At 41.9% G+C, this 17,381-nt stretch overlaps 1 protein-coding gene across 3 annotated transcripts in view; it reads right to left on the minus strand.

The window, feature by feature from the left end:
* Positions 1-17,381, minus strand: part of malrd1 (MAM and LDL receptor class A domain containing 1) — a 430,000-nt gene that overhangs the window by 310,263 nt on the left and 102,356 nt on the right. For all 3 annotated transcript variants that reach the window (XM_059972137.1, XM_059972136.1, XM_059972138.1), the window contains one exon: positions 3,402-3,548. In XM_059972137.1, coding sequence (XP_059828120.1) covers positions 3,402-3,548 — 147 coding nt within the window. The remainder of the gene's footprint in view (positions 1-3,401; positions 3,549-17,381) is intronic.

Raw genomic sequence — 17,381 nt, forward strand, 5'->3', positions numbered from 1 at the left:
TGCCTTGTCATGTAAAGTATCTGTTCCCTCTTGTTATGATGCCCCTTGTGGCTTGTTATTTTGTAGTTAATTAATAAAGTATCATTTGCTGCTCAATTTTCTCCACTGCTCTGCTTTAGGGTCGAGCCTCCTCTATATTTCCTGACACAAGTGTGTTCTACCATAGTGCTACATTGCTGGAAGTGATGAATTCCCAGGCAAATGTTAAGCTCTGGCCCTAACAACTCCTTCAGATATCTGCAATCTGAAAGAACTATGTGGAAGAGTAGCTGACGAGTGAGTTGCCGATAGTGATCACCTAACCAGCTACACATTTTTTTAAAAAAGAAGAGTCAAGAGATGCTGGAATCCAGAGTAAAATTCAAACTGCTAGAGGAACTCAGCGGGCCAAGGAGCTTCTGATGCAGAAACCTGACTCGAAATGTTGACAATTCCTTTCACCACATCTGTGCTCCTTGACCTGCTGAGTTCCTCCAGCAATTTGTTTTCTTATCACCTAATGAAAAACAGACTTCCTGTTCAATGAAGCTTGGGAAGTTTGTTTTGCTCAAATTTTCATACTTTCCGTATTACAACAGTACAGTTCAGAAAGTTCCCAACTTTAGCACAAAGGTTCAGAAGTTGTGAAAGATGTCATCTAAATGATCTCTTATGTCCAAGCTATTGATTAATCAATTAAAAAATCTTTTGAATTGAGATGTAAGGAAATGACCAAAATAGTATCAACATTTTACTTTGCGAGCCAGAATTAAACTGCTAAGGAAATTATCTTCTTGAAGGCCTTTGCATCAATTTTAAATGTAAATGTCTTATGGTCTATGGTCTTATGGTCTAAATGAATGTGGGTCTAAATGAACCTGATATTTGCCCTGTCTAGGAGTTCTGCTGCACAGTATCTCACTGCAAGACAATCTTCCCCGTTGGAAGTGTCTGAGCAGCAGCAGAGACAAATGGTGTTCCAGTGGGAAACATTATAATCATTATGTAGCTTTTTCAATGGCCTGTTCAAAATGGTGATTTCTATTAAAATCTCCTTGGTGATGGTCCAGTCTTTAACAGTGTGCCCAGTCCTGAATCATTCCATCCAGGAAGATAAATTTGCTGCCCATCAGCTGCTGTAATATGATAAATAGTAGCAGTCCTTTCTTAAATACGCCATCTGCCATACTGGGTACGGTACAATAGTGTAGTGGTTAGTGTAATATTTTTACAGTGCCAGCAACCTGGGTTCAATTCCTGCTGTCACCTGTAAGGATGATATTGAACAAGATCTTCCCATCTATGAGCCACCTGAAGTGTGTGTCACTGAAGAGCAAGGTGGGAGTTTGAATACAAGTCATTCTTTCAGGGTGAACAAGCCTAAATTTAAAAGTACTTGGTGAAGACAGAAGAATTAATTTACTGGTCTGCATTTGTACTATCAAGCCCCCTGTGGTATGTGATGCTTCCAATGAGATGCCACACAAGAGCTTGTCAAACAAAATGAGGGAACATTGGGTTGGTGCTGCTACACTGGCATTGATATAGAACTTGTTAACAGACAGAAAACAGGGACCAGGAATACAGGGGTGAATTGCAGGTTGGGAGAATGCTGGTGTGACACTGCTGTTTGTGGGCTACAACAAGTACCCGAATGGGGGATATATCCAAGGGTGTTGTGAGGAACATGAAGGGAAGCTTCAGGAAATACATACAGGCAAAGTGAATGGATCAAGGTAGTTATTTCTATTTTTTAAGTAGAGACCCAGCACGGTAACAGGCCCATGCCACACAACACACCCATGTGTCTAATTACCATACTACCCCATAATGTGTGAGGAAACCCAAACGGTCACTAGGAGAACATACAGATGACAACAGGAATTGAACCCAGGTTGCTGGCGTTGTAAAAATGTTACGCTAACCGCTACACTACTGTACCATGCCCAGTATGGCAGATGGAATGTATTGAGGGAAAGAACCTCATCCATTTTGGCAACACAAAATAGAAAGGTGGAATATTGTTTCAAATGGTGAGAGACTGAAGAATGTTGGTGTTCAGAGAGACCTGGTACATGAATCATTGAAAACTAAGCAAGTAGCAGTAAATAGTGAGCAGTTAGACATTATTGCTAGAGAATGTGAGGACAGGATAAATACATATTATTACAATCTAAAAGGCTGTATGGAAGTCTTGTCTCCTTAACAAAGAAACAATGTACTTATGAAAAGAGGGGTGCATCAAAGGTTCACTGGATTGGAACCCCTGGGAACTTGGCCAATGGAGAGGGATTGAGCTCACTGGGCCTCTGCCTTTGAGTTCAGAAGAATGAGAGGCAATCTAATTGGAACAGCAAATTTCTTCCACGACTTTACAGCATAGATGACAGTATGGTTTTTCAACTGCTGACTGTTTTGGAATGGGGATCACAATCTCTGCATAAGCTGGCAGCTATTCAGGAGCTAACTGAAGTGGAAAAGCTTCATGCACAGGATAATAAGTCAGAAATCAATAGACTTAAGGAATTCAAAAGATATGGGATTAATAGCAGAAGGCGCCTCAATCTTATTGAACGGTCCAGTAGGTCTGAAAGGCGAAGAGTCCTACACCTGCCTCTGTCTCTTATCCTCATGGCTTATAGATCCTACAATTTGTGACCTGGCTTCAGTCTGTCAAACAGCCCAGAGGTGCGCAGATTAGCACTACTGCCACATAACTCTAGGAACCAAGTTCAAACAGAAGTTGCTGCATTTATGTATGTTCAGCAGGTCAGGCAACATCTGTGTAAAAAGAAATAAAGTTAGCTTTTCAGATCAATGATCTTTCATCAGAACTGGGAAAACATTCAAAAAAAAGATAGGTTTTAGTTGCAGAAAAGGTGGAGGCTTTACTGACGATTCGATAAACACCAAGAGAAAATGAATGACATGGACTAAGAGAGGGTGAAGAAGGTTTGTTACTGACAGATTATGTACAAAAGAAAGTGCAAACAGAGCAAAAGCAGAGAGAGAAAAAGGGAAAAGGCATAATGGGAGAGTAGTGAAAGTAATGTTGAGACTAAAGTAAAGGAGAATATTGGGAAATTTGACCGTCAGATGGCATCGATGGAGAAAAAAAGACTTTTTATTTTCAAAACTGACTGAACGTTATAAAAAAGAAAACATGCAGGTGCTGTCATTCTGAGAAACATGCAGAGAAAATGTTGGGGATTCACAAGCAGTGCTTCCTGCATTTTCTGTCTAACTTTCAGATTTGTGGTTTCTGGGATACTTTGCTATATGATTCCATTGAGATGTCCTTGTTCTTTAGGCCTCATCTCCACATTGCAAGGCCAAGTAATGAAACAAATTGTCAGGTGCTCACAACACACCGTTGCTTATTACTTATATACTTACAGGCCTATAAATTGTAGTTGACTTACCCAGTGAGGATTCTGTGCTGTGATCCATCAGTGGTGCAGAACCGGTGCCAGAACTATTGCCGGATTGAATATGTTGCCATGCCACAGAACCTTGTATCTCCTCAGAGTGCCACCCACATAGACCAGCTTCAAAATCACAAGCTGGATCTAAAGGAAAAATGGAGATAGAGGAATTTACCATGTCAGCCTTGCAAGAATGCAGGATATACTACCTGCAAGATGCACTGCACTTAATCATCCTAAATACTTCAATAGTCCTCTAAAAACTCTAACCTTCAGATTATGGAAACAATATAGCCTGAAGGTTCTCTTCCAATTCACACACCATCCGAGCATGGAAACCCTGGAACTCCTGCACAAAGGCATTATGAGAACTACCCGTCAGCAGAAAGGCTGCAGTGATTCAGGATGGTGGCAGCTAATCGTCACCTTACTGAGGCAAATGGGGCTGTTTTGCCAGTGCCGCTTGTTGACAAAATTTGAATAAAGTAAGTATGCACGCCGACCTTTGCTGTTATATTTTCGCAGGTGAGTTTGAGAAAACTTTCAGAGTTGAGCAGGCAAAAGCACCAGAATTCCTCTGTCACAGAGGTTCCCAACCTGGGGTCAATGGACCCGCTCGGTTACGAGTATGGGTCTGTGGCATGAAAAGGTCAGGAATCCCTGCTCCATGAGGAAGGGAGTTCTAAAGAGTTGAGTTGCAATGACCAGAAAACTCTCCAATGGTCCAATGGTAGAAGGATGCACAGAAACCTTTCTCTCCAATGATGTCCACTCATAAGCACGCTGCACTGTGGAACAGGTAAAAGCTAATAATGCTCTGATTATTGCTCAGATAGTGCAGTAAACAGTCATTGACAAGTGAGCAGTAACATAAATAAACTGAACAACACACACAAAATGCAGGAGAAACTCAGCAGGTTAGACATCATCTATAGAAAAGAGTACAGTTGACATTTTGGGCCGAGATTAGAGGGTATGTCTATAGGGCCAGTGTTCTGTTCTGGGTGTCATATGTGGGATTTCCAGGAGACTCCCAGCCTCCCTGATGGCCACATCTGTGCCAGGTGCATCAGGATGCAGCTCCTTAGAGACTGTGTTAGGGAACTGGCACTGCAACGCAATGATCTTTGGCTTGTTAGGAAAGTAATAGACAGGAGCGACAGGAAGGTAGGCACCCCAACGCTACAGGAGAGAATTAAATGGGTGACTATCAGGAAGGGAAGAGAGAATGTCAGGTAGTGGAGAACACCCCGTGGCCATCCCCCTCAACAATATGTACTCCATTTTGAGTACTGTTGGGGGATGATAACCTACCTGGGGGAAGCAACAGTGGCCATGCCTCTGGCATTGAGTCTGGCCCTGTTGCTCAGAAGGGTAGGAAACTGAAGAGGATGGCAGCAGTAATAGGGGACGCTATAGTCAGGGGGATGGACAGGCAATTCTGTGGGCACAAAAAGAAAACATGGATGATAGTTTGCCTCCCAGGTGCCAAGTTCTGAGATGTTTCTGTATGTGTGAGCAGCCAGAAGTTGTGGTACATACTGGTACCAATGATGGAGGAAGAAAAAGGGAGGAGGTTCTGAAAAAAGAATACAGGGAGTTAGGAAGGATGCTGAGAAGCAGACTTCAAGGGTAGTAATCTCGGGAATGCTACCTGTGCCAGGTAACATTGAGGATAGAAATAGAATGAGGTGGCATATAAATGTGTGGTTGAAGAATTGGAGCAGAGGGCAGGGATTCAGATTTCTGGATAATAGGGACCTCTTCTGGGGCAGGTGTGACCTGTACAAAATGGATGGATTGCACTCGAATCCGAGGGGGACCAATTTCCTTGTGTGCAGATTTACTGGAGCTGCTGGGAGTGGTTTAAACTACTTTGGCAGGGGGATGGGAACCAGCATGATCGAGCTGAGGATGAGCCAGCAGGTTTCCAAGTAGATGATGGTATAACATGAATATAAGGAAGGACAGTCCAATAACTGGGTACAAATGCAGACAGAGCAAAGAGTTTCATTGTACCACAGAGACATGATTCAAAGGGGCAAAGATTACAGGACAGAAAGTGCTGTTCTTAAATGCGCATATCATTTGGAATAAAGTGGACAATCTTCTGGCGCAAATAGAGATTGGTCGGTATGACGTTGTGAGCGTCACTGAGTTGTGGCTGAAAGAAGGTGATAGTTGGGAGCTTAACATCAAAAGATATACTCTCTGTCAAAAGGTCAGGCAAGAGGGCATAGGCGGTGTGACTCTGTTGGTAAGAGATGGAGAGTCAGAGAATGTTGAACCTTTGTGGGTGGAGTTACAAAATTACAACGGTTAAAAAAAATATAGGAATCATATATAAGCCTCCAAATAGTAGCCAAGATATAGTGTTGAGATTGAAAAAGGTGTTAGAAAAGCTATGTAATAAGGATAATGACACAATTGTAATGGGGGACTTTAATATGTAAAGGGATTGTGAAAATCAGGTTGGTGTTGGATCACAAGAGAGGACATTTATTGAATGCCTTTAAAATGAATTTATAGAGCAGTTTATGCTTGAGACTACTCAGGGAAAGACTATCTTAGATTGGTATTGTGTTATAACCATGATCTTATTGGAGAGTTTAATGTAAAGGATCATAATATGATTGAATTCATACTGCAATTTGAGAGGGAGATGCATAACTCACATGTATCGATATCGCAATGAACAAAGGGAATTACAGAGACATGAGAGAAGAGCTAGCTCAGGTGGATAAGAAGGGGGTACTGGCGGGGATAACGGCAGAGCAGAGGTGGCTAAAGTTTCTGGGAATAATTCACAAGGCACAGGATAGATATGTCCCATAGAAGAAGTTGCTCTCAAATGGCAGGAGTAGGCAACCGCGGCTGACAAAAGAAGGACTACATAATAGCCAAGGAGAGGGCATATGAGGTAGTAAAAGTGAGTGGGAAGTTAGATGATTTGGAAGCTTTTAAATTCCAAAAAAAGGCAACTTAAGAGTTTTAAGGAGGGAAAAGATTAAATATGGCCTGCTGAAGGCTGGATCTGTGGCATTCAAATCTGGCAACCCAGGTCTGTACCAGAAAGCCAGGTATGATTTGCAGAAGGCTGTTTCAAGAACGAAGGGACAATTTTGAACGAGGTTGGAGGCAACATCGGATATATGACAACTCTGGTAGAATTTGCACGACATTACTTCCTACAAAGCGAAACCCAATAGCATGAATGGCAGCGATGCTTCACTACCAGATGAACTTAATGCCTTCTATGCCCACGTTGAAAGGGAGAATATAACTACAGCTGTGAAGATCCCTGCTGCACTTGATGTCCCTGTGATCTCTGTCTCAGAGGCCAAGGTTAGGCTGCCTTTAAAGAGAGTGAACCCTTGCAAAGCGGAAGGTCCTGATGGAGTACTTGTAAGGCTCTGTGGTAACCATCTGGAGAAAGTATTTATGGACATTTTCAACCTCTCGCTGCTACGGGTGGAAGTTCCCACTTTCTTTAAAAAGGCAGCAATTATACCAGTGCCTAAGAAGAATAATGTGAGCTACCTTAATGACTATCACATGGTAGCACACATATCTACAGTGATGAAATGCTTTGAGACGTTGGTCATGACTAGACGGAACTCCTGCCTCAGCAAGGACCTGGACCCATTGCAATTTGCTTATCGCCACAATAGGTCAATGACAGATGCAATCACAATGGCTCTCCACATGGCCTTAGATGACCTGGACAATACAAACACCTACGTCAGGATGCTGTTCATTGACCATAGCTCAGCATTTAATACCATGGTACCCACAATGCTGATTAAGAAGATACAAAACCTGGGCTTCTGTACCTCCCTCTGCAATTAGATCCTCAACTTCATAACTGGAAGACCACAATCTGTGTGGATTGGTGATAACATATCCTCCTCGCTGATGATCCACACAGGTGCACCTCAGGGGTGTGTGCTTAACCCGCTGCTCTACGCTCTATATTCACATGACTGTGTGGTTAAGCAGATATCAAATACAATCTATAAATTTTCTGATGATACAGCCATTGTTGGTAGAATCTCAGGTGGTAATGAAAGGGCATACAGGAGTGAGATATGCCAAATAGTGGGATGATGTCACAGCAACAACTTCGTACTGAACATCAGTAAGACGAAAGAGCTGATTGTGGACTTCAGGAAGGTTAAGACGAAGGAACATACAAGGGGTGATTGATAAGTTCATGGCCTAAGGTGGAAGGAGTCAATTTTAGAAAACCTAGGACATTTATTTTTCAACATAGTCTCCTCCTACATTTACACAGTCAGTCCAGCAGTCGTGGAGCATATGGATCTTGGACCTCTGGAAAGTGTCCACAGATGGGTGATTGATAAGTTTGTGGCCTAATGTAGAAGGAGATGAGTAATACAGCTCTCATTACATGCACGTGCACGTCAGCTCTTTGAGTGATTATGCAGAAAGTTTGAAGTTAATAACTCTTCTCCTTCTACCTTAGGCCACAAACTTATCAATCATCCCTCATATACCAATCCTCATAGAGGGATCAGAAGTGGAGAGAGCAAGCAGTTTTAAGTTCCCGGGTGTCAAGATCTCTGATGAGCAAACCTGCTCCCAATATATCGATGCGGTTGTAAAGAAGGCAAGATAGTGACTATACTTCATTATGAGTTTGAAGAGAGTTGGTAATGTCAACAAATATACTCAAAAACTTCGATATCTGTAATCTGTAGAATTCTGACAGGCTGCATCACAGTCTGGCATGGGGGGAGGTGATTGCACAGGACTGAGAGAAGCTGCAGAGTGTTGCAAATTAAATAATATCCTTCACAGCATTTAAAGGAAGTGACTAATGAGATAGTAAACCCATTGATAAAAACAAACACAAGATTCTGTGGATGCTGGAAATCCAGAGCAACACACACTGGAGAAACTCAACAGGTCATGTAGCATCTATGGAAATGAATAAACAGTCGATGTGCCTTTCCAGTCCTGACGAGAAGGGGGAAAGGGGGAAGGTGCCAGAATATTGTTGGCAAATGCAGGAGTCAATAATCAAAAAGAAAATAGCTAAATATTTGGTAAAGATGAATATAATGAAACAAAGTCAACATGGTTTAGTGAAAAGTACATCATGATCATTAAATTTGCACAAATTCTTTGACAAGGTGCCACAGAAGTGATTGGCGCATAAATTAAGAGCCCACGGTATCAGAGGAAGCATGTAAGCATGCATTGTAAACTGGCTGCAAATGGAAAACAAAGAGCTGGAATAAATTAGTCCTTTTTAAGGTTGGAAGGCTACAAGGAGTACCAAAGGGGTGTTGGCCTTCAATTATTTACCATTCATTTTAATAACCTGGAGGGAACAAAATACAAGGTTTTCAAATTTTCTGCCAATACAAAAGTAGATGGAAATGCATAATGTAATAATGACATTGTGATAAAGATAGATGCAGTGCTAGAGTGAAATCCCAGAAAATGGAGTTTAATGTGAAGAGTGGAATCACGTATTCAGTAAGAAGAATCCAAAGGCAGATTATCTGAAGGGGAACTCTGAAAATTGAGTGAAGTTCAGAGGGATCGAGGTATTCTTTTACATAGAAACATAGAAAATAGGTGCAGGAGAAGGCCATTTGGCCCTTCAAGCCTGCACCACCATTCAGTATGAACATGGCTGATCATCCAACTCAGAACCCTGTACCTGCTTTCTCTCCATACCCCCTAATCCCTTTAGCCACAAGGGCCATGTCTAACTTCCTCTTAAATATAGCCAATGAACCAGCCTCAACTGTTTCCTGTGGCAGAGAATTCCACAGATTCACAACTCTCTACGTGAAGAAGTTTTTTCCTCTTCTCGGTCCCGAAAGGCTACCTTTATCCTTAAACTGTGACCCCTTGTTCTGGACTTACCCAACATCGGAAACAATCTTCCTCCATCTAGCCTGTCCAATCCCTTTAGAATTTTATACTTTTCAATAAGATCCCCCCTCAATCTTCTAAATTCCAGTGAGTATAAGCCTAGTCGATCCAGTCTTTCTTCAAATGAAAATCCTGTCATTCCAGGAATCAATCTGGTGAACCTTCTCTGTACTCCCTCTATGGCAAGAATGTCTTTCCTCAGATTAGGGGACAAATACTGCACACAATACTCCAGGTGCAGTCTCCCAAAGGCCTTGTACAACTGCAGTAGAACCTCCCTGCTCCTGTTCTCAAATCCTTTTGCTATGAATGCCAAAACGTACATACGGAAAACATACAGCACAATACAGACCCTTTGGGCCACAACGCTGTGCAAAACATTTCTCTACCTTAGAATTACCTAAGCTTTAACCATAGCCCTCTACTTTTCTAAGCTCCATGTAGCCATCCAGTAGTCTTGTAAAAGACCCTATCGTTTCCGCCTCCACCACCGCCGCTGGCAGCCCATTCCACACACTCACCACTCTGCATAAAAAGCTTACCCCTGACATCTCCTCATTACCTACTTCCAAGCACCTTAAAACTATGCCCTCTCGTGCTAGCCATTTCAACCCTGGGGAAAATCCTCTAACTATCCAGATGATCAATGCCTATTATTATCTTGTACACTTCGATCAAGTCACCTCTCATCCTTCGTTGCTCCAAGGAGAAAAGGTTGACTTCACTCAACCTATTTTTATAAGACATGCTCCCCAATCCAGGCAACATCCTTGTAAATCTCCTCTATATCCTTTCCATGGTTTCTATGCCCTTCCTATAGTGAGGCGGACAGAATTGAGCACAGTACTTCAAGTGGGTTCTGACCAGGGTCCTATATAGCTGCAACATTAGCTCTCCGCTCTTAAACTCAAACCCATGATTGATGAAGGCCAATGCACCATATAACATATAACCATATAACAATCACAGCACGGAAACAGGCCATCTTGGCCCTCCTAGTCCGTGCCGAACCCTTAATCTCACCTAGTCCCACCTACCCGCACTCAGCCCATAACTCTCCACTCCTTTCCTGTCCATATACCTATCCAATTTTACCTTAAATGACACAACTGAACTGGCCTCTACTACTTCTACAGGAAGCTCATTCCACACAGCTATCACTCTTTGAGTAAAGAAATACCCCCTCGTGTTTCCCTTAAACTTCTGCCCCCTAACTCTCAAATCATGTCCTCTAGTTTGAATCTCCCCTACTCTCAATGGAAACAGCCTGTTCACGTCAACTCTATCTATCCCTCTCAAAATTTTAAATACCTTGATCAAATCCCCCCTCAACCTTCTACGCTCCAATGAATAGAGACCTAACTTGTTCAACCTTTCTCTGTAACTTAATATAACTTAACTGTAACTTAACCATATGCTTTCTTAACCACAGAGTCAACCTGTGCAGCAGCTTTGAGTGTCCTATGGACTCGGAACCCAATATCTCTCTGATCCTCGACACTGCCAAGAGTCTTGCCATTATATTCTGCCATAATATTTGACCTACCAAAATGAACCACCTCACACTTAACTAGGTTCAACTCCATCTGCTACTTCTCAGCCCAGTTTTGCATCCTATCAATATCCCGCTGTAACCTCTGACAGCCCTCCACACTATCCACAACACCCCCAACATTTGTGTCATCAGCAAATTTACTAACCCATCCCTTCACTTCCTCATCTAGGTCATTTATAAAAATAACAAAGAGTAGGGGTCCTAGAACAGATCCCTAAGGCACACTATTGGTCACTCGCCTCCATCCGAATATGGCTCATCTACAATCACTCATTGCCTTCTGTGGGCAAGTCAGTTCTGGATCCACAAAGCAATATCCCATTGGATCCCATGCCTTTCTCAATATGCTTTGCATGAGGTACCTTATCAAATGTCTTGCTAAAATCCATATACACTATATCTATGGCTTCATATCTATGCTTAGTCACATCCTCAAAAAATTCAACCAGGCTCATAAGGCACAACCTGCCCTTGACAAAGCCATGCTGACTATTCCTAATCATATTATGCCTCTCCAAACATTCATAAATCCTGCCTCTCAGGATCTTCTCCATCAACTTACCAACCACTAAAGTAAGACTCACTGGCCTATAATTTCCTGGGATATTGTTACTCCCTTTCTTGAATAAGCAAACAACATCCGCAACCCTCCAATCCTCCAGAATCTCTCCCATCCTCATTGATGATGCAAAGATCATTGGCAGATGCTCCGCAATCTCCTCCCTCGCTTCCCACAGGAGCCTGGGGTATATCTTGTCCGGTCCTGGTGACTTATCCAACTTGATGCTTTCCAAAAGCGCCAGCACATCCTCTTTCTTAATATCTACATTCTCAAGCTGTTCAGTCCACTGCAAGTCATCCCTACAATTGCCAAGATCCTTTTCCATAGTGAACACTGAAGCAAAGTATTCATTAAGGACCTCACTATTTCCTATGGTTCAAAACACACTTTTCCATTGTCACACTTGATTGGTCCTATTCTTTCACGTCTTATCCTCTTGTTCTTCACATACTTGTAAAATGCCTTGGGGTTTTCCTTAATACTGTCTGCCAAGGCCTTCTCATGGGCCTTTATGGCTCTCGAAATTTCATTCTTAAGCTGTTTCCTACTAGCCTTATAATCTTCTAGACTCATATCATTATCTAGTTAACCATATAACAATTACAGCACGGAAACAGGCCACCTCGACCCTTCTAGTCCGTGCCAAATGCTTACTCTCAACTAGTCCCACCAACCTGCATTCAGCCCATAACCCTTCAGTCCTTTCCTGTCCATATACCTACCCAATTTTACTTTAAATGACAATACCGAACCTGCCTCTACCACTTCTACTGGAAGCTTGTTCCACACAGCTACCACTCTCTGAGTAAAGAAATTCCCCTTTGTGTTACCCCTAAAATTTGCCCCCTAAGTTTTGAACCTCTTTTGAACCTTTTGTAAGCTTTTCTTTTCTTCATGACTATACTTACAACAGCCTTTGTACACCACGGATCTTGTACCCTACCATCCTTTCCGTGTCTCATTGGGTCGTACCTCCTCAGAACCCCATGCAAATATCCCCTGAACATTTGCCACATTTCTTTGGTATGTTTCCCTGAGAATATATGTTTCCAGTTTATGCTTCCAAGTTCCTGCCTGATAGCCTCTTAATTCCTCTTACTCCAATTAAACATTTCCCTAACTTGTCTGTTCCTATCCCTCTCCAATGCTATGGTAAAGGAGAAAAAATTGTGATCACTATCTCCAACATGCTCTCCCATTGAGAGACCTGACACCTGACCGGGTTCATTTCCCAATACCAGATCAAGTACAGCCTCTCCTCTTGTAGGCTTATCTACATATTGTGTTAGGAAACCTTCCTGCGCACACCTAACAAACCCCACCCCATCTAAACCCTTCGCTCTAGGGAGAAGCCAATCAATATTTGGGAAATTAAGATCTCCCACCACAGCAACCCTGTTATTATTACTCCTTTCCAGAATCTGTCTCCTCAATGTCCCTGTTCCTATTGAGTGGTCTATAAAAAACACCCAGTAGAATTATTGACTCCTTCCTCTTCCTAATTTCCACCCAGTGAGACTCTGTAGGCAACCCCTCCATGACTTCCTCCTTTGCTGCAGCCGTGACACTGTCTCTAAGTGACACACTTCTGTTGCCTCCCTCCCTGACCTTTCTGAAACATCTAAAGCCTGGCACTTGAAGTAGCCATTCCTACCCCTGCACCATCCAAGAATCTGTAATGGCTATAACATCATAGCTCCAAGTGCTGATCCACGATCTAAGCTCATCTGCTTTATCGCTTTATTCATGATACTCCTCACAATAAAATAGACACATCTCAACCCATCGGTCTGAACGCATCCCTTCTCTGTCACCTGCCTATCCTCCCTTTTGCACCGTCTCCAAGCTTTCTCTATTTGTGAGCCAACCTCCTCTTCCCCAGTCTCTTCAGTTCGGTTCCCACCCCCCAGCAATTCTAGTTTAAACTCTCCCCAGCAGCTTCAGCAAATCTTCCCGCCAGGATATTGGTCCCCCCTCAGATTCATGTGCAACCCATCCTTTTAGTACAGATCACACCTGCCCCAGAAGAGTCCCAGTGATCCAGAAATCTGAATCCCTGCCTTCCTGCTCCAATCCCTCATTCTATTTATTCTCCTCCTCCTCACTGTTGCGTGGCACAGGCAGTAATCCTGAGATTACTACCTCTGTGGTCCTGCTTCTCAACTTCCTTCCTAACTCCCTGTAGTCTGTTTTCAGGACCTTTTCCCTTTTCCTACCTATGTCATTGGTACCAATATGTACCACAACCTCTGGCTGTTCTCCCTCCCACTGCAGGATATCTTGGACGCAATCAGAAACATCCTGGACCCTGGCACCTGGGAGGCAAACTACCATGCGTGTTTCTTCACTGCATCCACTGAATTGCCTATTTGACCCCCTGAATATGGAGTCCCCTATCACTGCTACCATCCTCTTCCTTCCCCTACCCAACTGTGCTGCAGGGTCAAACTCTGTGCCAGAGGCACGACTACTGTTGCTTCCCCCAGGTATGCCATCCTCCCCCTCAACAGGACTCAAGCAGGAGTACTTATTGTTAAGGGGGACAGCCACTGGGGTACTCTCTAGTCCCTGCTTCTTACCTCAGTCCCTATGGGTCCCTCGGTTACTAATGAGGCTAATGTGGGAACTGCGGACTCTGCCACAAATAAGGCCAGAGTGATCCACTCCTATTTAGGGTTCTGTGTGCTTCCCAGTGTATGAACTTAAGGTTCTCAGTGACTCTATGAACGCTCCTTCTCTCCTTCTAAGGGTAGCAGGTCAGAGGTTCACAAGAGGCCTTTGGGGCATTGCAATTCTTAGAGTCATAGGGTTGCATAGAATATAAACAGAAAGCCTGGTCCACAAAAACAACACAAATCATAAAGCACCCCTTTCCACCTATTAGTCCAAATTTTCATCAAATTTTACCACTCAAAGACACACTTGGGACAACTGACTGTAGCCACTTATCCCTTCGACATTCATGTCTTTGGGTTTTGGTGAAGCTGCAGGGACAGGGAAGTCTAAGCTGCCTCAGATACTGCCAGTAATCAGGATCGGAACTGGGAAGAAGCATTGCTTCTAGCCTCACCACTCTGTCACTCTTAAAGAGGGTTTGAGCATATCCTTGAATCTTTTCACTTGCCTACCTGGCAATCTCTTCCCTTAGAGCTTAGAAAAGAGCATTTGTCCTAGGAACCTGGAGTTGGATATGTAAGTGACATTGCCCACCCAAGGAAGCTGACTGCACACAACTAGGCCTTTGGTACTGGGAATGATGGCCTGGAAGTAGATACTATTGTCAGTTTGTTTATTCTGACAGTTGGACTTAGGATCCTGCAATTGAAGGACATGCACATCAAGCAAGCACACTACAACAAATTATACTAGGTGATAGTTGTACTGAGAAATCTTCAAGAAATGTAACCCTGCCTCAGCTACAAGTCCTGTTATTTTAGGGAACCTTTTATGCAGGTGAATCTTTATATTCACTTTGCCTTACCACTGGGATGATGAAAATTATATAAGGCATTTTTTCCTTGACTTTTGGTGTTTTTTTCAGTCTTATTAATATGTCTTACTAATGGTCTTATTAATGTGAGTAAGCATAGCAGGGATTAGCCAGGACCAATCCCATTGTTTGGATGAAGCTGCAGCACAATCTGATAAAGAATACAATTTGAATTGGACTTTGTTTCTTAAGTAGCAAGGTTTCAGGATTTCAAACACCATTTGTAAATGCTGGTAACTCTGTGATCAAATAAAGACAGTTGTTTTTCAGATCAGCAAGGTCAAAAATGGTATGGCTCATACCCTTGGGATGAATTGCACAGTTTCTACTTCCAAGAAAAATCACACCAGAATTTTCCATCAGGCACCTAGAGCTCCAGAAATGGGGACAGCTTAGGTTAACCCAGTTTCAACTGCACAGAACATATTTTTTTCAGCACACTGAGATTAATGTATTTTTTGTAAATGAAACAATCAATATGGCCACACACCCTAATCTGTTTTTCAGTTCCAGTGATATCTTTTTTCAAACATTGCCTTTTTTTGTGTGAAAACCAGCCAGCTATCCCAAGTGAAAAGCTATGAGCTTCTTTTGTTCATTATGGATTGTTTGCAGTAACTATCCATTGAAGATATTAAAGAGATGAAGGAAGGCCTTTTAAAGGATAGCGGAGTCAAAAAGATTGTATAAAAGTGATCAAGCATATTAATAGTTGTTTCTTCATGAACATTTTTATGTTACTGAGTTCTGAGTGACAGTGTAAAGATAATAAGCAGTCTTCAGTTCTTAGGACACCTTTTATACCCCTGATTCATTTTGATACTTGATTCATTGCTGCTAGAATTGAAAGGCTGTCTCTCAGCCTGTACACAGTTCCCCGGAAATGGAATGAGAGAGAAAGTTAATACATTTTTTGTTTGATCGATGGTACACTTATGAAGATCTGTTATATATAATAGGGAAAGGAGAATTCTACAATTTGAAAAAGTTTGATGTGCAAATAATTAATTTCCTTAGGAAATACTTCATCAGCAAAATTTAAACACAATGAACTTTTTCCCCTCTATATTTTTGTCAATATTCTTAGGTGAATTGCTAAGTCCTGATGACTTTATCAGAAGTTAAAAGGGTTATAGAGCCAGTGAATATGATAAAATTGCATGAGCATTGAAGGAAATACAACTGGTGTTTTAAGTTGCTATAGAAATTGGTGATACAATATTCTTCAACCCGGGTAGGATGGCTCTAAGTTATGTCTTGCACTGTAGTTGTGGCCTTTGTTGTGGGTTATTGCTTTGTCCGAACACTGGGGATGTCTGACTGGTCCAGAATTCCTTCACGCTGTATTTCAGGGGGACACGCCAATTCCTCTTTGCTTGATCATTGTGTATCCTTGTCTGGTGAAACTCAGACCAAGTTCTTCTGTGTATCGTGAGTGATTGCAGTCCTTCAAGATTCTGCACAGTTCTCATGAGCTCTTGTTAGTTTTGCTGGTTAGTTTCGGTAATAAATCTTTTGTATTGTTTGAATTGCTGAAGTTTCTGGGATTACGGCACTTAAGTTCGCTAGTGATCCTGACAGGATTAGTTACATGAACTAGATGTTCAGTCCTCTGAGTATGAAAGATCAAGGCAATCTGATTGTGCATTTTAAGAGCAATGAATGGCATAGATACCATGAAGCTACTTCTTCAGCAAGAGAGGCCAGAACAAGGGACCATGACCTTAATATTAAACTTAAATCATTCAGAGGTTACAACTGTAAGCAGTTATTTACAGAAATTGCAATTCTCTTCCTCAAAAAAGCTATTGAGGGTAGCAAATTGAAAGTTTGAAAATTGAGATTGATATTTTCTGTCAGGCAAGGATATTAAAGAATGAAGAACTACATCAGATAAGGCATAGATCAGCCATTATCTAACTGAGAGGCTAAACTAATTCAAGGAATTGATGTTCCTATGGTCTTTGAAATCCAACTTTATGAGCAAAGTTAACAGCGGTCACACTTACATGCCAGAAAATAAAGTATTTTCCTTGGGAATGTTTACCATGCTATTCACATAGCCAAATAAAGAATAGCCTCATAAATCCCTATATTTCTTGACCGATATCTCTGACTTATTATGAACCTTTTTATCCATAACTCCTTTGGGGCTTATAAGGATCTTGCATCATCAATGCAACCTTGCAAAATCAAGACTTCAAACAATGTACAGAAAAATTTACCGAGCATACTGTAGGTTTACCAAAAAATGAAGCTGATCTTCATTTTGGATTTCAATATTTCCTGAGCTGATTTAAGAATTGAAGAGATATTTTAGGAAGATAGATTATATTTGTTAGCAAATACAATAATTATAAACAGACTTTAATCTGTCTATCACAAATATTTTAATTATATTTTTCCATTTTTATCAAACCTGTAAGGTGATGATAAATGCAATAGCTCCATAAAAAGTAT

This window comes from Hypanus sabinus, chromosome 6 (genome assembly GCF_030144855.1).
Source record: "Hypanus sabinus isolate sHypSab1 chromosome 6, sHypSab1.hap1, whole genome shotgun sequence".
NCBI lineage: Eukaryota > Metazoa > Chordata > Chondrichthyes > Myliobatiformes > Dasyatidae > Hypanus > Hypanus sabinus.